Genomic DNA, 25,770 nt, shown 5'->3' with positions numbered 1-25,770 from the left:
ATTACCCTATTTACTTCAAACAAAATGGGAAGAAATCGGAAAACCATATTAAGCACTGCCACACAGAATTTCAGAAATGAAATTCTCTTATATTTTCATCATACAAACCAATAAATAAATTGTAGTTGGAAAATTCATTGGTACCAGAAGATGAAACATAACTAGCTGCAAATGAAGAAATGGCCACAAGGATCCTTGTCTACAGCGTCGACACAGGAAACCTACTTCCAGGAAGCGAGTAGGGAGACCTGCCCTTCACTGACTGAACCCCACCCCACCCACCCCTAGGGCTAGACGAAGTTGCAATCACTTAACATCTCTAAATGAACCCTGGCTGAGGATAAAAACAAGAGCACTGAGAGCTGCAGTTACACATTCTGTATGCCACTGACGTAACACTTCAGGGGGATGTGTTGTAATTTCCTGCAATTAATACCTTGGAAAGCTGTGAATTTTTCCCAAAAATTGTAATATTTTACTTGTAACACTAAAATTAAGTTTGAGTCACCCTTTCCATTATGGATCCCTAGTGCCAGGAATTTGTCATTAGCGGCAAGATATGTTTGCTGTCCCCTGAAAGGAGGCATTTATGGTCCTCTTCCTAAATGAAGTTCTCTAAAAAGCCCCATAGACTGCATCTAGGGAGCAAGCATTGCCATCCATCGCAATGTCCCAAAAAGGGACCTCAAGATTCTAAGATCTTCCTTGTTTTACACAGAGGCATCCTCCTCTGTGAACATGGCCAGTGCTACTACGGTCAACATGGCATTTGTCCTCAAGACTTATTGGCAAGAATGCCCATGCCCGCTCCTTCCTCTAAGGAGCCATATCCACTCTTTCACCCAGAATCACAGCTCCTTGGAACTTCAGGGGCAGGGTCTGGAACCCTTGTTCTAAATGTAGGAAAGCAGAATAGCTGAAGGTCAAGCAGTAGGGCAGAACAAAGACCAGGCACCAATGGCTGAATCCAAGTCTGGGTTTCCTTCTGCCACTGAGCAGATCTTTTGTCTCTGCCCTGATTCTATTTTGTCTCCAAGTTGGGTATTCAGGCACCCCATCAAGATGGGAATAAGTTCTACAGAGAGCAGTGCAGTCACCATTGTGAATCCTCTTCTACAGGTGACAAAGTGATAGCTTGCAAGAGCCAAGAAGATTATTCAAGTGCATAAAATGAACTTGTTGTTGCAGGCAAAGTTAGGAGAATTAGTCAGAAACAGGTGCAGGAATCAGGAAAAATGGGTTTCAAACACTGGGAAAAACTTGACCTGCGTATTTGCAAGCTATTTGGAGACTGTTTTCCCCTGAAAGTTCTGTGGAAGCAACCAGCAACCACAGGCAGTTGTCCAGTTGTCCTAAGAGGTGGGATTACATATGATGAGGGCAGACACAGGATGACAAGATTGACAGCCAGTCTTTCCTGAAAGAGGAATGATGACATTAACCAGGCAAGAACTACCTTCTCTTCCAGGCTCTCTCTTGAGGCTTATTTTTATGTAACCTTATAAGATCGTACTGTTTTTGCATTATTGTATCCTGTGTTTCTTTCCAAGCAATATTATACTATAAACATCATCTAAAATCATTAAAAACTGAATAGGCAGTAAATTTAATTTAATACTAAAGATCTTTCAATATACATTTAATTTTTAACAAACTTTTTTATATAAAAGCACTTAGAAAAAAATTTAATTCTAAACTAAAAACAACAGATAACTTAAGTATAGTATTCAAACACATTTGTCTTAATGACTGTGTATAGGACTGGGTACAGAGAGGACATCACAAATCAGGGTTACTAGTTAGGGATTCATCTCACTATGAAGGACCAACGTCATCAATATGAAGGTCAAGTCTTCGTCACAGAGTTCAGCTTACCCACTCTACACACTACTACAGTCTGACCTCTCGCCCACGAGAGATTATCCAGGGCTTAGGAATTCCAAGGATATCCTCCATTCTAAAATGGGGTCTGTGTGGGGTCTCTTGGAACCCAGTGAATCTAATGATCCAATCAGAATGAAGTCAGGAAAATCTCAGCAGAAACACAGCTGTGGTGTGGACAGCCCACTGCAGAGTGCTGCTCTCTGCCCTTGTATTACAGACAGTCAGCAAGGAACTGGAATTTCCCAAGTCGTAAAGTGCATGCTGGTTCCATCATTGTGATACTAATCTGGGCAACCTGATCCTCTAAGGCTAACCTCTAGAACCTAGTAATTCATACTTCTAGAGCACTATCGCCATAGACAATCCCCGGTCAGTAAATGGTGCCTCCACTTTATCTTGCTGCCACATAACACAGACACCTGGGGACACAGAGACAGCAGAAAGACTTCAGTGGAGTAGTATACAGATTTTTTTAAGCTATCACTAATCACAAAATAGCCATCTCAGAAACCAAATTTTCTCTTCCTGGACACTGGTGCTCTGATATCTGCCACTACACTATGTTTTCTCTTTCGAGCCACAGATCCCAGCGTAAAGCTGCTCAGAGCTCAGCGTTTGCACTGAAGTGCAAGTCAGGAGAAGGGAGGGCAGACATGATGACTGAGAAGAAGAAGCCCTTCACTGAACAGACACCTGCCTGCCCTTCAGCTGGGCTCCCATCTCTCATGAAAGTTCCCAGTTTCCAACTGCCTCCCTAGGCTCCGTTCAAGCATAATAACCTCAGAGTACCCCATATTTAACTGATTCTTCAATGTTTACAAACAACTTCTGCCAAATCCAGTCAGAAACACCAGTATTCTGGTAACAGTAAATAAGAAATGCTTTATTCACTTGGGACACTGTTTCCTGAAGTGACTACTGTGGAAAAGAAAACTGACATCAGTTTCAAATCTTTTTTCCCTAAAATGAATATATATTCATTTATATATTATATATAAAGACGATATATCAATAAATATACTTATATGTTTATATTTAAAAGAAGATATATAAAAAGAAGATACTTTTATATAAAGAAGAGTCAATGAATGAGACAATTCTAGCACATAATGGGCCTAGCCTGCTCCCATCAGTCTGTCCCAACAGCAGTCAAGCTAGCCCAGTGGAGAGCCTGCCACCATATTAATCTCAGCTACTGCTGGCAAGACATTCTAAGAGAAAATCCTTTCACTTAAATACACAGGTGATAACAGTCAAGTCTGCACTTGACTGAGGATGGACTCTAGTCTCATTCTGATCTGGGAAATACTGAAATTTCCTCCTTGAAGGATCCAACTTTACATTCTTAATGAACTGGGTGGTGGATGAAATAAACATAGGATCTGGCAAGAGACATTACTGGTTTTACATAATTTATTTTCTTTTATTTTTGAATAGGTAAAAATATTGGACTCTGGCCCTGATAACTTAGAATGGAAATTACTATATATGAATTAAAAATGGTTATGTCAGGACATCCCTCAGAACTCAGAGGGTATTCCCTTGTGCTCCATCAAGTCCCACACAGTATATCAATTTTTATTCCCCTCTCTCAAGCCTGGTATGCATACTGTTTAACTTCTTAAATTCTAAGTGTAGATATAACTCACAGAAGCGAGGCAAGAACTTGACTTATGGGAGATGGCACATGTAAGATTTATATCAACAACTTTATGTTAGACAAGGTCTTCCGTGTCTGGTAGCCATACTGCACAACTTCATCTGTGTTTAAAAAGCTATAAAATAAATTGGAAAGGTTCATTTACTATCCTAATTTCTCAAGCACTATCGATCTGATAACAAGGCCTATTTTAGTGTGAGAGCTAAGAATCAGACCCTGTTTTTTCAGAATAAAATACCCTGCTCCCTCTTGATCATCTCCAGGCAGAACTAATTCTCAGTTGACCATTTCTGCATGCCTGATAAGCCTTACTCCGTGACAATGGAAACAGCTCTCATTTGGCAACCAAAGGAAGTAGTTGTTCTTTCTTTGCCTCTAGTCGATATGAAGATAATAATTAATTACAATGTTACATAATGATTATCTTATATTCACATTACTAATTTGTAAGTTCTGAATGCGCATGTGTGTATCTACACAGAATATGCCCATACCGGCTTCTCCTCTAGGAGCTCTGAAAGTATCCCTGCACCCATCATCCAGAAGCAGCACTAATGATAGCATGGACACAGATACTGAGCATGGGCTTCCTTAGGGCCTTTTACAGTTTTCTCCAACCTCAAAACTACTGTAAGGTACCATAATCATCCACTTCTAGGGATTAGGAAACACAGGCCTATAGATCTAAAGTAACTTGTCTCTCAGCTAATAAATAGTAAAACAGACTACAAAACTAATTATTGATTGGATTGGAACCTGCATCCTGACTCAATCATCTCCAAAATCTGTACCAGTTGCCCGTGTTCTAATATAGCATGCCTGAATCCAGATTGGTTGCTTTGTGGGCAGGAATGTAGATTTAAATGTCCCTAGACTTCTGCATTTGTCATGGATGTTAAAGTGTAGTCAATTGGTTTATAATTTTAAACACTTTAAGAAAACAACAGGTAATGAGCTGAGGATGTAGCAGAGTTGGTAAAGTTCTTACCTAGCATAAACAAAGCCCTGGGTTGATCCCCAACATCAAATAAACAAGGCCTGGTGACTCATGCCTGCAATCCCGGCACTCAGGAGATGAAAACAAGAACATCGTTGTCATCCTCAGTTATATTGGGAGTTATAGGGTAGCCTGGGCTACATGAGACCCCACCTCAAAATTAATTAACTAATTAAATAAACAGAATTTTGAATGAGTACATATGTAAATGTAGTATTGTGATATACACGCATATCTGGTATGCAGTTGCATATATAAATATATCACAGCAGGACAGAGTGTCCTGCTCTATCTCTCTGCACCCTACTCCCTTGAGACAGGGCATCTCAGTGAATTTGGAATTTAGCTGGTGACCAGCAAGTCCCAAAAATCTTCCTGTCTCCACCACTTACAAAGCTAGGTTTCAGGCATGAGCATGTCCACATCCAGCTTATAATGTAGATGCTGGGATTTGATCTCAGATTTTATGCTTGTTGAGCAAGCACTGTTACCTGCTAAGCCATCTATCCAGCCCATAAAGAATATGTCAGAGCGAGGAATAGTTCATGTTGCTCGTTTAAAAAAAATCTGTTTAAAACAATACAAAAAATAAGCCAGGTAGTCTCTGAAATATCACTAAATGTTTTTTGTCCCTTTTAATAGACCATATCTCATTTTTAAATGTACTGTCTCCTAAAACCATACATCTAACACCATCATTTTCTTGTGTTCCTTATATACTGCTACAAAAATTAAAAGTCAAACTAGCCACAGTTATTTACTTTATACAGAGTCTGTTTAAGGTTGCTAGGAAGCTAAGTGTCTGTGACCAAAGATAAAAGTATATTTTAACTACTCATTTAGTTTTTAATCTATGTCCCAATCCTTTACACTTTTGGATGGATAGATGGACAGATAGATTGATAGATGGGTGGATGATGGGTGGGTGAGTGGGAGGGTGAGTGAATGGCTGGATAGTTGGATAGAGAAAGCAAATCTAAGCAAATTAGAATTCACATTTAAGTGTGTAATCCATATTACCATGTACAGGTCAACACTTCTCAATTTTTATTATAATTATACACAAAGAACTTTTAGCCTTGCCCATGCTGGGACTGTACCCTAACTGAATAATTAAATCAAAGTATTTGACATGGGCATGAGATGTCAGTACTTTTAGAAGTCTTCCATGTAATGACAAAGTGCAAACAAGATTAAGAACCACTAACATGTAATCTCTATTGAACTAAGCAGGAAACTCTGTCCCTGCTGGCTAGCTTCCACCGTGCTAGAGGGTGCTATTCAGGCTCCTGGAAAAGCTACCAATGGTCAACCCAGTACCGGACCTTGCATGCTACAATACCAACATGCTAGGCAATATGTAAAATAGTGGCATAATTATTATGGAGTAATAAACTTCTATCTGATTGATTTTGAGGCTGTTATTATAAACCAGGTCAAAAGTCCTTGACAAAGAAGGTCATTGAACCTAGTGAGGGAACTTAGCATTGTTTTGTTAAATGGCCATTCTTTCAAACTGCCTTCTAAGTATTTATTTATATTCATATATTTTTGCTGCTCTCAACTTTGGTCAGAGAAACTTATTTTTACAGTGGGCAGTCTCTCATAACTGGTCAAAGTATTGACTATCAAGGACTGAGTGCTCAGATTCAATAAAGTATGTGTTTTTTTAAATATTCTAGAAGGAAATAAATAAGGAAATAATCAGAGGGGATATGTGGTGGCCCCTGTTCTTAACGGTAGCACTCTGAAGCCGAGGCAGAAGAATCACTGCCAGTACAAGGCCAGTATGGGCTATGCAGTGAGACTTCATCCCCAAAAAAGACAATAAAGAAAAGAAGAAATATATATACTTATGTTATTCCTTTATTGTCATATACCCCTGTGTCTTTCCTCTCTCTCCTCCTCTCTCTCTCTCTCTCTCTCTCTCTCTCTCTCTCTCTCTCTCTCTCTCTCATACACACACACACACACACACACACAAAGGAGGATGATGAGATTAACTCAAGACTTATACAAAACTACACACTCAGTGTAAAGAGGACCAAGAAACAAACAGAAGAAAGTGAACTTCTTCTTATAAGACCAAGTCAGCGTTGTGTGATGTCACCTGCTGATAACCACCAGAATCATCTTGCCCACTGGGAAGCTTCGTGCCCTACCTAGGAGGTGAGGAGACTTTCTAGTACTTGAATATCAAGTAAGAAGCAAAGCCTCTGGCTTCCATGAATTTTCAGAATCTCTGATTTGGGAAACTGGGGATCCAGGATCTGAGAGGTGACCAGGTCTGATGAGATAGGGATGTGTAGACCTGACAGGGTAAAGGAGGGGAGGAACACACACAGGAAAAACCAGACTTAGAACCTTCAGTTCTCCCCTGCCTAACAGCTTTGCACAGGCCACATTTGGAAAGTAAGTAGCTAGTGGATTAAGTCTGCAGAGCATCTCATAGGAACTTGTCTATGCTCTTCTTATTTCTAGACCCATTCAAAACTAAACAATCTAAAGTGATTCATGTATACTTTTAAACCACTTTAAGACTTTGTCATTTTAGCTTTTTATGGTCCTTGCAATTCATAAATTACAGCAGCTTTACCTATTCTTTATAATCTAGAAACTTCATTATTAAAATGTTTCAAGCAGGCTATAGAGCATCTATCATTACTTTAAAAGTTAATTATATTACAGAAAAGAAATAATTAGATTTGCATTTTTATCTTGGTTTTAAACTTCCAAAGAAGATCACCACAGCTTGCCTGTGGGCAACTGAAAACAGCACGCAGCAGAGAAAGAGAGAGGAGAGAGGGTCTGTTTTTCTTGGCTAATTCATGATTGAAGATAGAATTACAAGATATTTTAAGGGCTCGCTGAAGCTGGGGGCTAATCCTAGACTTCTAAGCTTTGTTTATTTCATTGCAATGGCAAGAGACTACCAGACACATGTACAATGCCAATAGAAGTATCAAATTGCTTTCGATGGATTTATTTGCTTTTTTCCGAGGCTTTTGGAAGGAGATCCATTACCGATCGATACCACACAGAACTAGACTGTTTGCTAGAGCCCAAACAGGAGCCCTGTAATTGCCTTCTGCTTCTCAACCCTAAATGCAGTTAGAAAAGAGATGCAAACCTAAGCTGGCCTGAGAGTGGAAGCCAGCTCTCAACTGTGCTCTGCTCTAGCCATTTTGGAAAGACAATAAATGGAAGGCCCAGCTCTTAAAATTAGAGGTCAATTAGATACTTAACGATGAAGCATATCCTTAAATATATATCTATTATTTTATGCTAGCAAAAAATTAATTAACCAGGTCAAGCAGGCCATGAAGGCTAATGTACAAAGCAATTATTTCTGATCTCTAGACAACTACTTCACATACAAAGGTAGTCCTTTATCCTGCTCAGCAGATACCTGAAATGTCTGCAGTTAATCATGCTGAAGGGAGCCACAGGCAAAGTTTAGCTCAAAGCCAGAGGCTGCCTCAAACCACCACGTTTGATTGCTTAAGATAATCATGTTCTTGCTTAGAGTATTTGTATATCTCTGATTAACTCACAAGGAAGGGAGAACACACATTTGCTGGTGCTCTACCACACAAGTAATGTGTACATGAAATACAATGACAACATGTAGGAATAACTAAACTAGAAAATACTAGATATGAAAATACTAAATATTCATGTGCTCCTAATAAAAGAATAAATCTTTCATGAAATATAGCTGAAAAACAATTTGGGTCCTACAGCAGTTAAAAGAGAAGCTTCCAGCATAACAAAGTCTCTGGAAAGAAACAGCATGGCACTTGTTTCTGGTTCTCTATAGATTGAGTTCCAACCTAACATGTATCTGAAATGATGGATGGGGGCAATCATTTGGATATTTATCATAAAATAGAGAGATAATGATTCCAAGTTTCCCAGTTTTACTCAAGAAGATATGTTGCATGAACTGACATCAGCTCTTGCTGTCCAGAAAGTCAAGCGCCTAGGAAACCCCCAGCAGTCAGTTCATCCATAGGAGACTATTCTTTAGTCAGTCTTGAAGTCAGACCACTTGATTGACTCTATACCCTAGTCTGAAAAGACTTTGATAATTGGGTAACTCCATACATCTCGGGAAAAGTAAGGATGTTTTTTTCCACGAAGTTATTTTAATGAGCTGGACTCTCCTGCAAAGATGAAATTGCAGCATGAGATGCCATCGTTAAATGTAATCCTAATGACAGGGTGCAGGTGCCACATTATAGGATATTGTATCCATGAAGAAGGACTTCTCTGATTCAAACCTAAGATATGGCCAAATGAGACTAGATGAAGAAATGCATAAGGAAATCAAGGTATCTGGATTTATAACATGTTTTTCCATCTAATAAAGCCTTCCCTTGACTAACAGATTAAAACACTATAACAACAATTTGATACATCAAAAGTGGGTTTTGTATGTCAGTTCACATAACTCAAGCATAAAGTGCTTCAGAACACTGGCTGAGGTACCACAGTGCAGCTCTTAGGGAAGGTGGGTTGAAATGACTGAAGCCAGTATCTTCCTTTGGAAGTACAGCATCAAGAAGCAACATTGGCAAGTAGGAAGACCCACATTCCATGAGCTCTTAGCTTTACATTTTATGGTCATGCTGCCCTGGGAATATAAATCATGCCTGACTTTTCCTGGGTTCCATTGAGGAGATTCACTTAGTATGTAACAACTTTGAGGGGTCACCAGCTCCCCCGTAGACACAAGTGGATTTGAGTTCATCAGGCAACAGCATCTGTTAACATTAAACTGTGTTAATTATCATTTAAGTCATTATCCTGATTTTTTTAATGGTAAACATTAGATCAAGAAAACTATTTTAAAAGTTCACAAAATCATTCATTTTATTTTTTAACTCTATTTACACAGTCTTAGAAGAATCTTTTAAAAAGTATAGTTAGTATCCACCAAGAAAAATTATGATATATATGTATGTGTGTGGATATATATATATATATATATATATATATATGCACAAAGAGGAAATATAAAGGAAAAATTATCTCAATTGCACATATAGGTTCTGAATGATTAGAAAGAAAATTCTCATGGAACTTTTATAATACCATCTCAATTATGTCTTTTCCTAATTCTAATGAAAGACTATGGTTTTCATTTTGGGTAAATCATTGAAGTTTTCATTTGTTGCTCTTAAAACAGGTCCAGATGTGTTTGTATGCAGTTGTTAAGAGAGTTTAGACACTTTTCCCTTTCTGCTAAAGCTTGCCAATTGAAAAACAAATTAGCATACTAAATTAGAACCTTGAATATAGCAACTTAATACCTACATCTGATTATGAGGGCAATTCTTGCTGAACATGTGGGCTAACAGGTTTTAAGACTAAGATTGTAGAAGGTTAAAAGTGTTAAACCTTTCAAATTGCCTTTGGAGTCATTGGGAAATTTATGAAAAGCAGTTAAGCTGGTCTTTAATCCCAGAGCTAGGGAGGCAGAACTGTTGATCTCTCTAAACTCTAGGCCAGCCTGGTCTACATAGTGAGACTCTGTCTCAGAAAAAGAAAACATTAAAGGGCTAGATTTAATTTTTAATCATCTGGTTAGTTCTGTTTAAGATGGAAACATATTTTCCTTTGTGTGAATTTTTTTAAAAAGTATTATTGAAGTAGCTTTTAATCTCACATTTTCCCTCCAAAAGTACATTAAAATTAACCCAACTGTAATCTTATAAATCAGATTATGTCTATGGCTGGTGAGAAACAATCTTTAAAAATACAGCTAACTCATGTTCTCTCCCAAAGAACTAGCTGAAAGGTTGAATATCAAAACTTGCTTTGTAAGTGTCAGAGATAAATATGTTTTGTGCAAGGAGTGTTTTCAGCATTTGAAATATTCTTAGAATGGTCTCCCGCTGATAAGATAAGTGCTGACAAGATAGGTCATGTAGCAGGAGCCCAGGACAGAAGGAACAGTAAACATAAGCCTTACTGTTCTCTTGTTTTGAAAAGCACGGATTCTTGTTAGAAAGAAATCTAAATCCCTAAAACGAGTCTAACACTGACGTTGTGTATCTAAGCTATTTTATAACTTGATTTCTGAGTTCAATTGCTGATTAGATTTTTAAAAATTTAAATAAGTAAAGATGTGTCAAAATTAGATAATTAAAAATCTATTAGAAAACAGTTTATATTCTTTGTGTGTATGTGTGTGTGTGTGAATGTGTGTGTGTGCACGCGCATATGTATGTTTGAGTGGATACATATGTGGACACGTGCATATACGTGTATCGCATGCCTGTGGAGGCTAACAGTCAACCTTGCATGCTATTTCTTGTGCGCTATCCATTTTATTTTATTAAGATAGGGTCTCTCATTGGCCTAGAGCTTACACCACTGAGGCTATATCTGGTTAGCCAGCAAACCCTAGGAGTATACCTGTCTTTGTTTCCCCAGTGCTGGGATTCTAAATAGAGTCCTGAGAATGAAACTTGGGTCATTATGTTGCGTGCCAAGCATTTTACCAGCTGGGCTATGGGATCTCTATCTTCTTAAAGTGAATATTCAGATTAATATTTTAAGATTGTGTCCCATATTTACTTAAAACACATCAATTTCATGTTACAACAATGAAACCATATGTAATTAATAACTATACTATTTCATAAAAATACTACTAACTGACAGCTATTCATCTGAGATTTTCAGGAGCATGGAAAGATGCCAATCAAGACTGTCAGTTGCAAAAATAACATTGGATGTAAAAGCAGAATATATTAGAAATACATAAATACATACCCTTATAGGAGAGTCCAGAAAGGGAACTAACTTATCATGTTACTTAACACCCCTGAGTTCTTGGAGAAAGCTAGAGAAACATGTAAGAAACCACAGACTAAAAATCTTAACCCCAGGAGTAGGAAATACACTGGAAACTTTAACAAGTGCAGACAAGGGGACACCTGGATAGCCATGTAATTAAGGACCTCAGCATGAGGCATGAAAGAGATGAGAAATTATTCCCAGATTTAATTGTGAAGCCTGACCATCAAAATGCAAAAGACATTCTATCTTGATTTTGAAATGTGGATTTGAATATAGAATACAGAATTGGGACAAAACCAGACAACACATTCCAGCTAAATCCTCAAAGTGAAGTTGCCCAAACAAAAAGCTAAATTGAAGAGAGGTACCTCTTCAGACACTGTTGGAATTTTCAGTGTAGTCACCGTGCCCAGAACACTAAGAATGATTAACAAAATGAAGGAAAGATCTAAGTTAAAATCACTGGCATTCATCAATAGAGTAGAACATTAGAGGAACTATGAGTTTATGTCACTGGTGCTTTGGGAGTGCAAGAAGGCACTCAGTAAAGGTGCTCAGCCTCAGTAAAGGTGCTGAGAAGCCTCAGAAGACACTGGCTCAGCTGTAGTGGGCTAGATTCCAGCAGATTAGAACATACAACAAATAAGAGAAGAATTCTATGGTTGGCAAAGCATAGCTCTGGGATGAATGTTCTGCAGGTTAATCTAGACAACCATTGCCTTATTCTAGCACTTTCTACAATTCACACACTTAGGTTTCTATTCAGAAATAGAAGGCATTCTCCCTACCTATAAGAAAGAGCTGTTAGTTGATTTAATCATTAAGTGTCTAAAGGAACAACATAAATCAGACCATCCCCTTCCCTTTGCAGACCCTGTAATGAACTGCACATTTTTATATTGCCACTAGAAAAAAATAAATAAATAAAAATAATGACTTGACTTCTCCAAAATAGGTTACAATTATTCAGAACCTTTTTTTTTTTCTGTCTGGATTGTAAGTCCCTTGAAGACAGACCACTGTTCATTTCTCAGTCTGTTTACCTTACCATCCAAGGACAGTGCAGCTAGAACTTGCTAAGGAAAAAATTAATACCAGGCTTTTCCCAGATTCTTCTCAGAATTGACCCAACCAGTCCTAATGAGGAAATAAAAGTAATCTTCTCTCCGTGACCCTATTACATAATAAAACACAAAGCAGAAAGTGGCTTTTAGCAGTGAAAACAGCCATCTATGTATGCTGCCTTGGAAACCAGGAAGTTTTAGCTTGGTGGCATTAGGGCAAATGGAAGAAGGCAGGGTTGAGGAGGGTGGGTAAGTGTATTCTGCTCATATACCATACCAGAGAATGCTGTGACCACCACCTGGCCGTCCCCTTGGACAACAACTGTGTACCGCATCATCCTTGAATAACAGACACACTGGCACTGTTGATAAGACAGTCGTGCATTTACAACACCTTAAATTCCATTTTCAAGGAGAAGCACATTGGGTAATCAGATGAGGTAATAAAACACACTGACCTGGATCTGTTGCTGCAGGAGATTAATCTTGTGCTGCTGCTGGAGAAGTTGCTGCTGTTGTCTTGCGATCTATCAGAAATAAAGTTCCATTAGGTTAAAATGAAATGCTTTGCACCTTTGCCATTACTTCCACGTCTCTCCTACTACTGTACAAACGCTTTACTGCTCCTCCATATGAAAGACTCCCTTTGGATGGAGGCAGTGCGACCAGAGAGGAAAGGAGGGGATTCTGAGCCAATGGGGTGCTCCTACTTTACCCAAAGTTGCAAATTACAGTCTTGTGCTCTGAGAGCAAGCTCCTCAGTTTACATTGACTGGTTGGAAACCACAGAACTTTGGAAACTAGATCCTTCCAGAATAAAACAGGAGAACCCTGACCGCTTTTGTCCAGAGGTTAGCCTTGCTGGGAAAAGTAAAATCTGCAACAATGGGCTTCCTAATGCGCCACCGGTCTACTTATGTCATTTGACATGGTACACTAACAAATATTCTCAGAGGGACACAAAAACATAGTAAACAGTAAAACAAAAAAATAGCTTTTTGGATGGCATTCTCTGACCTACAAAGCATTTTTAGGACAGAGATGCACTTGTTCTATTATACAGGATTTGCATACAGGTATTATTGTTCCTTGCTTTACACAGCAACCAAACTCAGCATCTGGAAAAGTTATCTGGTCTATAAAAAGAAATGCTAGTCATGAAATTCAAACCCTACTGGAGATCACATCTGCCCCTTAGGATGGCAAAAGACTTCCATAAGAAGGCAGAGCTTGCTGCCTAACTAACCAGAAGTCAGAGTTCAGGTGCTCCCTGTCTGCCCACTCACTGCCCACCTTACAACTGACCATAGCCTTAGGCTCTAAACAGGATTCTTCCAGAGCATGAACTGTGAAACAAGGAGACATGGAGAGCCCAAGAGCATAGCACCCAGGAGGACAAAATTCCACAGTGCTTGTGATTAAGAGTTCCTCCTCCTACCTATTTCCAAAAGCCAGGATTCTAGACCAAGCTGTGTTGGCTGTGCAAATAAGTGCGGATGGCTCCAGTGCCCACCTGTGTACATCCTCCTGTCACACTCCCTCCCCTAGAACCCAGGAAATACCCAAGCATGTCATCCAGCATATGACAACACAGAGGGAGACTTCCTGATGCTGCTCCATGGGCTGATGACAGCTGCCTCAAACTGGAAATATAATGCTGGGGCCTCTAAGTGACTCCAGTTTGAGAACTGGGATTTCTCTTCCCTAGAGCTTACAGCCCAACGAAAACAGTATTTAACCAGGTTAGGATGGGCTTGCTAACACTCAAATCAGAAACGGACCACTCACTCTGTAGCTCTAGGTATGGACACTGGAACCCTTGACTATTTATTTCCTCTTTACAAGCTGGTGAAACACCACCAGGCATCTAATATTGATGGTCCCTCGTAAATGATGAAGTGCTGCCTAGAAATGCATCGGAAACACCACAGTTCAATTACCATCATCCACTCTCCACACATGGGTTTGACACAGTGAAGTATGGTACATAAGCACCATGTGGCTCAAACTCGGAATTTTATTTGCCAATCGGTTGAGCTACATGCTCGCTTCATTGAGCATGACAACCTAGTTTTAAGTGTCATTTAATTTTCATTTTGAAATATAATTACAAAGTGTTCACTGTAAGATATCACTCGTCTGCAAATGTGTCAAGATTAATTTGTGCTAGCTTATTCACAAGTGTCAATAGTTAATTACTGTGTCATCTCTGGATGGCTAAATGACATTCTAACTTCTGATTTTTTACAGTGTTCCTTTATGTTATTTTCCATTAGGGGCTGAGTCCATATTCCTACATGTGGGCAAATACTCAAGCATATAAAATACCAGACGTCACAACTCATTAAAATCAACAGAGCATATACTGCTCTATATATCCCTGTAAAATACATTTAACTGAAAAGATAATTCCAGTAATAATGTCAGATTTCTAAAAACTGCACATTAATTTGGGTCTGTCTGATCTAGGGCATGAGAGACCATGCTATAAGGATCATTGTTATATTATACACTCTGGGAGACAAAAAAAATCATTTGTAAAAGTAGTTCATTTTCTAAAAGACATACATTTAAACTCTGCTACCTTTTCTTCATACTCATTTCTGACTCAATCATGTCCTTTAAGGAGCCATGAACTGATTTGCTTTCAGTGACTTATCTGCACTCTAGAAAGTGACTAACTCACCACCCAAACCAATCCGACCTTCATGGAGGAGGGACAGAGTAGTCATAATTACCTTGGACAGTAAGCATAAGCCAGACAGGGATATCTGGCGGGAATGAGCTGTATGGGGCGGGGGAGGAATCACTGGGCAAGTGAGCTAAAAAGTCCCATGTTTCTCCAGAAGATAGTCCCTTCTTTTCTAGAGAGGAAAGTGAGGCCCGGAGAGAACCTGCGGCAGCACTGGGATTAGCTGGGCACCTCTGTAGATTACTATACCTAAGCAATTCAAGTCACACACTTTCCAAAAGGCATGTCTGCTTAGCTAGGATGTTCCCTTAGCTCGGATGCATTTGCCCTCAGTTTTCTTAAAGACTTGATTTCTAGAAGTCTCCCTCCTCCTTTCCTGCCTCCTCCCTTCTTTCTTTTCCTTTTCTTCTTTTAAATTTTCCTGGTTTTATATTCTGAAGAAAGCCTACAACAAAAAGACCAATCAGTGTGATTGCTCGGGGAGTTTGGCGCCCACCCCACCTCATCTCCAGCTCCCTGGCTCCTTTTGCCAGCCTCACCTGTTCTTGTTGTTGGCGAGCAAGGTCCATTTGCTGCCGCTGTTTCTCGATCTGTGAGGCTGCCAGCTTTTTCTGTTCATCGTGCGCTGCCAGGAGCTGCTCCCGCAAGCTGATCAGCTGGGTGATCATGGTGGAGAGCTGGCGTTCCTTCTCTGCTAGGCTCTCAGGTGTACCTAAATGAAAACGAGAAGAAATCTCACAAGCTTGAGGAATGTCTGAAGGAATCAGAGAAAGAAGAGCAGAGTTTAGGAGAACCCCTTAGACAAGGGTCTGGGACAGTAACTATGAGTCACTGTGAGCGCATGTGTGCTGTGATGTAGTTAGTGTTGTCCATGCTTAGAACCATATTGTCACCTAGACTCTCCCTCCCTCTAAAACCAAAACCAAAGCAGAACAATCTACCCATCTACTCCTTCTTATGACACACCTATCTTTTGAGCAAACCAAGAAATCTGAGCTTCTATAGGTACTTAATGGTGACTGTGAGGGAGAGAGATTTTCTTCAGTGGTGTAGCTACGAATAAGGAGCCCCAACTCCTGAAAATGACCCTTTACCCATGTTCTGAAAATGACCCTTTACCCATGTTCTGGAAGTAGCCCTAGCTAAAGTCATTGGGTTACCAAAAAATAATCAAACAAAGACAAATTTGAAAAAACAACAACAACAACAAAAGACAAGAAAACACGGGTGTGGGGGAGACTAGCTGAGAAGGGAAAGGACATGAACTCCAGCAGAAGGGGACAGCAGAGTGTAATGAGAGGCGAGTATCAACAAAATACACCACACACATGTGTGAAAATGGTGTGACAACCACCCTACTATGTGTAACTAATATGTGCTAACAAACACGTTTAAAAAGAAAACAAAGTTCTATAATTATGACTAAAATTCAAAAACTTTAATATTTTAATGTTCTATAACTTCCCTCTCCTCAATGACTCAGTATCAATAGCTAGGAAGGATACAGCAGGTGCTTACTAAACAGTATCTAAGGAGCTTCCTCGTCACTGTCCTCAAAGGCTTTCTATTGTCAAATGGTCTGTCTAAACAGAGGTGGGGGTCACTCTCTTGGCCATAGAATAAGTTTTCAAGAGAATCAAAGCTGCTTTAGGTAAGAAAGTATTGAAAGTATTGAGGTTTTGTTGTTTGTTTGGTTGGTTGGTTTGGGTTTGTTTTTGACTAGGGATCAAGCTAAAGTTTCCACATTAGTCCTCAAAGGCAAAAATGTTGCTTGGGGGCCCCCTCGCCCTTTTGCCATTTGTCACTCGTCGAAGGAAGAAAACAAGCTCAGAAGCTGGAAAGGTTATGCATAAGGATGTGTAGTTTAATGAACGCAAAGATGCTGAGCACTTACGGTATGCGTTAATGGCACTGCACAGTCTTTTATGGACAAATTGCACAGCTCTCCTAAGTAAGGGGGACAGGATCCTTTTGTGAATCTAAATTAGAGCATTTTACCACAGTGTAGGATAAGGATCGCAGCCACTGTGTTGGAGCCTCAGCGGTTTCATTATAAAGAGGAGACCTTTGCTATGAAAGCTTTTCAGGAAGATCCAGCAGCTGTCAAAGGGGTTGAAGAGTGCTGATTTTTGTGAATGTGGAAGGGGAGACTTTCAGCCCTGTGAAGCCCTACCCATGCCTACTAAGAAAACACCGGAACAACCAAAGAAGCTAAAAATATCTTAATTATGTATGTCTCTACTTTCTGAGTGGCCCCTAGGAAGAAGGTGCCTTCAGAGAACACTGGCGAGCCCTTGTTGGCATGTGATCCCTTCAGGGGAAGACAGATGGCTGCAGAAGAGCAACCCGGTTAGAAACACCTTTGGATTTTTAATACCAACTCAGATCCTTAATAAAGAAGAACTCCCTGTGTCCCTGCAAGGAGAACTGATCTGAAAGAGTATCTATAATCAAAATTAAAAGACAAGAATGAGATACAAAAATGGAGAGACACTGATTATGAAAATATACAGTGAATCAGGAATGGCACTTGGAGATCATTAAAGAAGGAGAACGGATTTTTATTTCATCAGTAGAATTTTAGGTTTGGTTTAAAAAAAGAAGTTCTTAACCCAGAAATATTAAATAAGAAACCTATAAATGTAGGTTGCCAAAGGAAACCAAAAAGTATCTTTAAAAGCACAAAAAGATCCACTATGTGCAGAAATGAGAAGATACAAGAAAACTAAGAAACTCATTTATTTACTGATTTCATTTGTTATCAATCCAATTCACACCTTTTGGATGGGAGCAATGTGCCAGGTGCTATAGCAAATAATCACCGTCTGAATGTAAACTACAATGGACAAATTGCAAGCAAACCAAGTATTTAAAGGGAGCTTAACCCAAGTTTGGATCTAAGTTCAAGGAAGGAACCATAGAAAATCAATAATTTAAAGAGAAGAACAAGAATTAACTAGGTAAAGAGTGGTAATGGCTTTTGATCAAAGAACTTTGAAGAAAAAAATGAAACATTGCCATGGAAAGGGAACTACAACTAAAGGGCCATGAGTAGTGGGTGATCAAGAGCTTCCCAGAAGGAAAAAAAAATATATATAGGCTAGGCTATGCCTGTGTATGCTGGGAGTATATGGGCTTTGGTGTGTTTCAGAGATTAAATAAAGGTGATCAAATATGAACAAGGAAAATAAAGGAAAGGAGGATACCAGATGCGGCTAAAGAGGCAGGAAAATGTCACTCTGTCCAGTTCATATAGAGCATGTTTGATGAGTTTTCTCTCCATTCTAAGAATAATGAAACATCACTAACATTTTAAGCATGGTAGCTCTGACTGTGATGTGGAGAAAAGGCTAAAAATTTCAGAAATCCATGGAGAGTATGCATGCTTTGTTGCCTATGCATTGTGTCCTATCCTTAATCCACTAATTTCCTTCTTATACATAACTACATGAGGTGAGTTCAGAGGCTTGCTGAAAACCAGGACAGCTGTCCTACACTGTTCTTGGTTAACAAAGCACCAAAGACACTTTATTAAGCTTTTGGGCAAGGACCAAAGGCACGCAACTTGGATTTATGTTTATATTTCACAGTGAAGATGAAATTTTACTTTCTCCAGTTTTAAAGCCTTTTCAAAAATCTTTCATTTATTTCTCTTTTCCTTCCATTTGGCAAACAGAGAAGCTGAAGATAGTGTGTAAATGACAACTTCTCATTCAAGGTGAGGCCAACAGTGCTATCTATAAATGCTTAGGTGACTCTGCTATATAGACCTAAGTTTACAGAATAATAACATTTAACTGAATCATTTTACAGAGTATGAAGACAACGAAACTGCCATCTTAGGGTTGGCAAGAGATTTGGTGCTCCCAGGTGCCCAGGGCGATGTCCCCAGTTAGTTCCTGGGGCAGCTGAGGACAGAGAACCTGAAATGACCCTATCCTATAGCCATACTGATGAATATCTTGCATATCACCATAGAACCTTCATCTGGAGATGGATGGAGATAGAGACAGAGACCCACACTGGAGCACCGGACTGAGCTCCCAATGTCCCAAGGAGGAGCAGAAGGAGGGAAAATATGAGCAAAGAAGTCAGGACCACGAGGGGTGCACCCACCCACGGAGACAGTGGGGCTGATCTATTGTGAGCTCACCAAGGCCAGCTGGACTGCGACTGAAAAAGCATGGGATAAAACCGGACTCTCTGAATATGGCGGACAATGAGGGCTGCTGAGAAGCCAAGGACAATGCCACTGGGTTTTGATCCTACTTCATGTTCTGGCTTTGTGGGAGCCTAGCCAGTTTGGATGTCCACCTTCCTAGACCAGGATGGAGCGGGGAGGACTTTGGACTTTCCACAGGGCAGGGAACCCTGACTGCCCCTCAGACTGGAGAGGGAGGGGGAGAGGAGTAGGGGGAGGGGGAGAGGAGAGGGAGGAGGGGGGAAAAGGGAGACGGGGATGGAAATGGGAGGCGGGGAGGAGGCAGAAATTTTTTTTCAATAAAAAATTATATTTAATTAAAAAAAATTAACAGAGCTAAAAGACAATTCATTAGTATTGTTTTATCAAATAAAAAAAAAACTCTGTCATTAGACTTAGCCAGGTGTTTAAGGAAAATAAAAAGAGACAGTAACATTTATAATTTAAGGATTTAGGTACTCATATAATAGTATCACTATTTTTAAACTTAAGTAAAACTTATCCAATAGATTGATAGATGATTAATAATTTATAGATGATTGATATAGATGATAGAAATGTATATTATTTATAGATAGATAGATGATAGATAGATAGATAGATAGATAGATAGATAGATAGATAATTTGTAGACAGAGGAAGATGGTAGATAATAAATGATACATAGATAGAAATAGATGACAGGTAATAGCTAGATGATAAATGATAGCTAAATAGATATAAATGATGTGTGATGGGTGATAGCTAGATGACAAGCAGAAAATAGATGTTTATATAGCTATAAACCACAACAAATGGCCCTGGGTGAAATGTACTAGTATAGAATATCTAAAATTCCTTGAGAATGAGAAATCCTATGTATAGCCATGTAGCTAGCCCTTGAGTTCAGATCAGGGAGCAATGCATTCAAACAATACAATAGCTTATGTTCTTTCTCTATATGCATAGGTGTTGCAGAGGTGTTTATGTTCCATACCCATTGTATAAGTTTGGCACAATTAATTTAAAGATCAGTATTTGAACCTATGCTAATAGATAGTTCTGGTAAATTGATGAAGTGTTTATCTACCTTGCTGTAATAGAAATAATAAGAGGTGTGAATCATAGTGATCAAGCCAACCTGAGAGTTAATTTATTTCATTCCCAAACACATTTAGTTGAACTAAGATTCTACTATTACAGAGAAACTAGAATGGCCAAAGTGGGAGAAGAGGCAGCCAATGGAGCACATGGGACTCCTAAATACAGTCAGGGCTTGTGAAGGTAGCAAAAGACTATAGGACACTTCTTCAATTAATTTAAGGAGATGAGGAAAAATCTTACCCTACATCATGTTTTATGACTTGACAAAATCAATTTGATAGATAGATATAAAGTGATAGATAGATAGATAGATGATAGATAGATAGATAGATAGATAGATAGATAGATAGATAGATAGATAGATAGATAGATAGAAGAGAAATAAACAGTGGTGCCTAAGGATGCACTGAGACAGCAGAGGTCATGGGTAGCCTGGCGCCATCTGTTTCACATCTTTAGACTATCTTGAAATGACTCTCTCAAATGCATCGCCAGGAAATAGCCTCCTCTGCCTCCCACACAAAGCCAGAGGTGTTTCATAAACCACAAAAAGGGAGCCAGCGAAAAAGCTTCTGTACATAGCCTTTCTCCAAGTCAGTGTGCCTGCTTTTATTGTATGTCACACACGGGGTGTGCCTGACACGCCACTTTAAACCCTATCTATTCTCCGACTGCAGAGGCAGAGCTGCGCGCTGCAGGATGAGGTTTCCTTTCTGTTTTCTTTCTTCTCTGTTTTCTTCCATGGGGTCATCTTTATCCCCAAACCACATCTGTCTTGAGTTTCTCTCGGATTAGTAAGGTGGATCAGTGCTCCCCAGGGCCTGCTCTAGCTGAAGTATTTTAATTTGACTAAACACCTGATTTATTTTATCTCTCCGATGAGAAAGGCAGTTTGTCTTAATAGAGCCTGTCAGCCCACAGCCCCATTCACAGCAATTTACAGGCAGCCGGGGACGCGGCGAGAGAAGAGTGCTGCGATTCTGTATTTTACCCTCCTCTGGAAAGCACCTAAAAGCAGCTATTCACTGCTACTGCATGTGGTATTTTAGAAATGAATTAGCTTTTTATTCAAGTAACTACACTTGTTGTGAATAGCTTATCTGTAAAATTGCTACATTCACTACTGATTTTATTAACCTTTGGCTCTATCACAAAATGGTCTTCAGTTAGGAAAGACCTTTAAAATTGACACATTTTTTTTTCTGAGGGGCCTTTATTCCAGTGACTTTAGATTTCCTGAATTTGATCCATTGAATTCTTTACCAGTTGTAGTTAAAATTTTGAGTCTCAATAGGAAGTCAATAGTGTGTAAATAAGGAAACACTTTCCAAAATGTAAATATGGTGGCAAATTCCCTCGTCAAAAGTTTTCAAATACCATCTTTTATGATAACAGTTTCAGAAGGAGCCCTCTAACCTTTTTTTTTTTTGGTCAGAATCTGGAGAACCTTGAAAAATTAACTAAAATAGATAATTTAATTTTTAACTTTTATAAGTCTATTTTCATGTACAACACCAAAGAAAAAACACAAAAATATGTAAGAATTTACATGAAACGGATAATTTCTTTCTTGGTATAAGATAAAACATTAAAATAGAAATTTTAATTAAAATGGAAATCAAAAGTCATATTTAAGACTAAATTAAAGGCCTTTCACACAGACACACACACATCAGTTCATAAAAGTTAGCACCATAATCTGCTAGCTAATTTTGCCCACATGAAACACATGTAATTAAAATTCGTAGCACTAGAAAATGCAGGGCATTGGAAATATAAGGAGGGCTCCACTTTGGATGTGGGCTTGCCTCACTTCTTTTCAAATAATCCCATGCCTGTACCTTCTAGAGCACAGGGGTTTCCATAGATCGTCCCCTCAATACATGTTCTCTTGAAGCAGATCACTAGAGTCCTGAGAGCTAAATTTTTGTAGGAAGAAAATGCAGAAATGTGCATAGCAGTAAAGAGACAGAAAGAGAAAGAGATCCTTGAAGAGAAAGGAGGAGGGAGGGCAGAGGGATAAAGGGAGAAAAGGTGGGAAAAGGCCAGAGGGGTGGGAGGAGAGGGAGAAAGACGGAGACAGAAAAGAGTGCAGCTAAATCAAATTCTGTGCATTTCCTTGTATGCTTTTTATTTCTAATAAAATGAGGGACTGTGTTGTCAAAGCAAAATTGACAAAGCCAAATAAAACCAATAGCAAGTAGCAGTATCTGAAGCATGTCCAAGGGGCTAACATGTAACAGCACCTAACGAGCCCGAGTTACTTTAGCAGAATTGATAGAACATCACAATGAAATTACAAGAATCCACAGCTAAAAATGTCTGTGCTTGGACTGATGGAGAGGGTGGGCAGAGACGCTGGATTAGGGTCCGATGAAAATAGACTTTTCCACATCAGTCCTAAAAAGTTTAAAGCACTTAACAGTAATTCCAAAGTGACATCAATCCAGGATTTCAGCCAATAATCCAAAAAAGATTTTTAAATTATGTTAAAAAGAAAAGCTTTTAGGAATCAACTCCCTGGGAAGGTCTAATTGTTTTTAAATGGACATTGTTCAAGAGGAAAGCTAAAAACACAATGCCAGTCACAGAAGAAAGCCACATTTGATCTTTTCTGCCCTCAGATAACCTGGTCAAACTGTTGCTTCTCTCACTGCATCCCAGCTCACATCAGATGGGCTGTGATGTTGCTACTTCACAAGCCCAGTACATCATTTAGCCCTGGCCTTTTTTCATGGAATCTTCTTTTAAATGTCACAAAATAGGGCATCAAAAAGTCAACAAAAAAATAAACAGGGTGAGCTGAGGAGACCCACAACACACCAGAAGGTTCCTTGATAAAAGTTACTTTGTGGTGACTGCCTGAGAAAGGAACCCTTGTCCCAGGGTACCAGCAGATAATTGAGTCCTGAATCCAACAGCAATTTTAAAAGCTTTCTACTCTAAGGGCCCCAGTGCATCATAAAGATAAAGGATTTCAGAAAAGAAAAAAAAAAAAACTCACAAAGCCCTCTATTATCTTATCAGGCTTTGGTTACAACAGCTGAACCAATAGGAGCAAATCCTGAATGACTTTTTTCAAGACAGCAGAACACTGGAATTGCTTTGTTTCTCCTCAGTCAGCTATTGTCATGGCTCCCATATGCTCCCATCCACTCCTCAGTAAATAAAAAGTTTAATAAATGCAGCAGTTGTGCTCTTAGGAATGACTTCACGGGTGCCATGCAGGAAGCTGGCCTCATGGATTGAGACAGAGGCTTTTCTTTCTTCTTTCTTTCTCTTCTTTCTTTCCTTTCTTCTTTCTTTCTTTCTTTCTTTCTTTCTTTCTTTCTTCTTTCCTTTCTTTATCTTTCTTTCTTTCATTTATTTATTTCTCTTTCTTTCTCTTTCTTTTTCTTTCTCTTTTTTCTTTTTTATTAAATATATGAGAATTTCCTTTTCAAAATGTAAATAAATCTTATTGAAAATGTCTTTCAAATCTGTTAAACAAGAGACAAGAAGACCCTGGTCCTCTCTAAACGAAGACCAGTCTTCTGTCTATGCCAGGCACACTCACCTCTCCTTAGCGTCCCTTCTTCCTGACTGTAAAAGGAAGTGTGTTTCCTGGATCAACTGAGGTCTATTCATGTTTCAGATCCTAACTGAGCAAGAACAATCCATGGAACTCTGCCATCTGGGCTCCCAACCTCACAGCTGGGCATCAGCCCATTGTGCTTTATTATCCAACCATTTTGGGGTCCGGAAATGAAGGCATCCTGACACATCTCATCTTCAGCAGGAGACAGGCTGCCATGACAGTACTGCTAGGTGTTTGTGATGGGCAATAGCTATTTCTCCATAACATATACATAAAAAATAATAACTGCCTTTCAGAAACAGGGAAGTCTCTGCTCCTTTATGGAGAAGAACAATGGCACGTTTTGTTTCAATCATCAAGTGCTGCAGACTTGACTTCTTTGGGCAGTCCATCACATCTAGAGGCTGGGAAGCAGGGAGTAAGACAGACAGGCAGACCTTACTAAGGGTGCTTTGTCTAACATCACTTATGTGTTACATTACGAAGTCTGCACTCTTAACATGGCATTGCTGTGTTCAGTTCACAGGAGAACAGCTAGATCATAGCTAGATGAACAGCTAAATAACTTGACCAACTCACAAAGCAGTTGACTGGATCTGAATCCACATTGTCCAGAGTCAAGGTTACTATCCCTCACTCGGGCTGAGATCTAATCAGGGACTGTGCAGAAGTGAAAAACAATGTTGTTTGGACCCACCAAGCATTTTTAATGCCAGGTAAGTGTTAGAAACAGACAACTGATATGTTTTATATTTGTTATCCTTTTAAAGAGTTTTTAAATTGTGTGTGTGTGTGTGTGTGTGTGTGTGTGTGTGTGTGTACATTTGAGTACAAAGACCCCCTGCCCCTGGAGCTAGAGTTACAAGCAATTGTGAGTCACCCAACAAGGATGCTGGGAACTAAACTTGGGTCCTTCACAAAAGCAGTATATTTTAACCACTGAGCTGTTTCTCTGGTCTCAAGAAAAAAAATACAGTTTCTCTTTAAAGTTTTATTGCAAAATAAGTTTAAAGGCTGGAATAGGAAATCAAATAGCTAAAGACGTTAGCAGATTGGACTTTGACATGTCATGGATGTGAAAACAGATCTTGACACTGAGTGGAAGGTCTAGAGTTTTTCAAGAATCGAGCAGCCTGGCTCATAGGGAAGACCCTCTATGTACTTATTTCCTAAGCCTACACTCCTCTCCCCAAACAACATATGGCCTCCTGGTTCCAAGCCCAGACACAATGATTATGCAGGCCACGGCATTCTCCGGCATTCTCTAACATTCCAGATACAATATTTACAACACCCATGAAAATCTGAGAACTTCTCAAATATTTGCATGTGTCAAGTGTCAAGTGGGCTGCTGCCCTGGATGCAGTGCATCTGCAGATGAAGGTAAGTGCTGGCCAAGAGGAAGTTGCATAGGGAAACCTGGCAAAGTCAGAGAAAACACCTAGTACCACTAAGGTTGGAACAATTTCTGTCAGCATAAACACACACACACACACACACACACACACACACACAGTATGCCCATTTCCCAGGTGATTTTGCAGTTTATCTAATGTAAGTCAGGACAGCTCCTGACCTAGCCCAACTCACTTGTCACACAGTAGTCCAGTTTAGATTTCCACAGTGACTGTTTTGTGCTAAGAGTTTTATGTACATAGTCTTCTGGACAGTTTTTAGTAGAGGCATTTTATTTTTATCCTAGTTTATGTTTTGTTTACCTGATTCATAAACATATATATCAATTGTATAATTATTGTATTTTGCATGTATATGAAAAAGAAAATTCGTGTTCTTATGTAACT

The 25,770-nt window shown here is 39.3% G+C and overlaps 1 protein-coding gene across 13 annotated transcripts in view; it reads right to left on the bottom strand.

Annotated features, from left to right (window-relative positions):
• Positions 1–25,770, bottom strand: part of Sox6 (SRY-box transcription factor 6) — a 550,414-nt gene that overhangs the window by 170,650 nt on the left and 353,994 nt on the right. For all 13 annotated transcript variants that reach the window (XM_050143185.1, XM_050143186.1, XM_050143179.1 and 10 more), the window contains 2 exons: positions 15,647–15,819; positions 12,874–12,942 (listed from right to left, as the gene is read on the bottom strand). In XM_050143185.1, the coding sequence (XP_049999142.1) occupies positions 12,874–12,942; positions 15,647–15,819 (242 nt within the window). The remainder of the gene's footprint in view (positions 1–12,873; positions 12,943–15,646; positions 15,820–25,770) is intronic.

This window comes from Alexandromys fortis, unplaced genomic scaffold, assembly GCF_014885135.2.
Source record: "Alexandromys fortis isolate MF-2015 unplaced genomic scaffold, M_Fortis_MF-2015_v1.1 scaffold_45, whole genome shotgun sequence".
Taxonomy (NCBI): domain Eukaryota; kingdom Metazoa; phylum Chordata; class Mammalia; order Rodentia; family Cricetidae; genus Alexandromys; species Alexandromys fortis.
The sequence above is the reverse complement of the archived record's forward strand: the minus strand, read 5'-3'. Positions and strand labels throughout refer to the sequence as shown.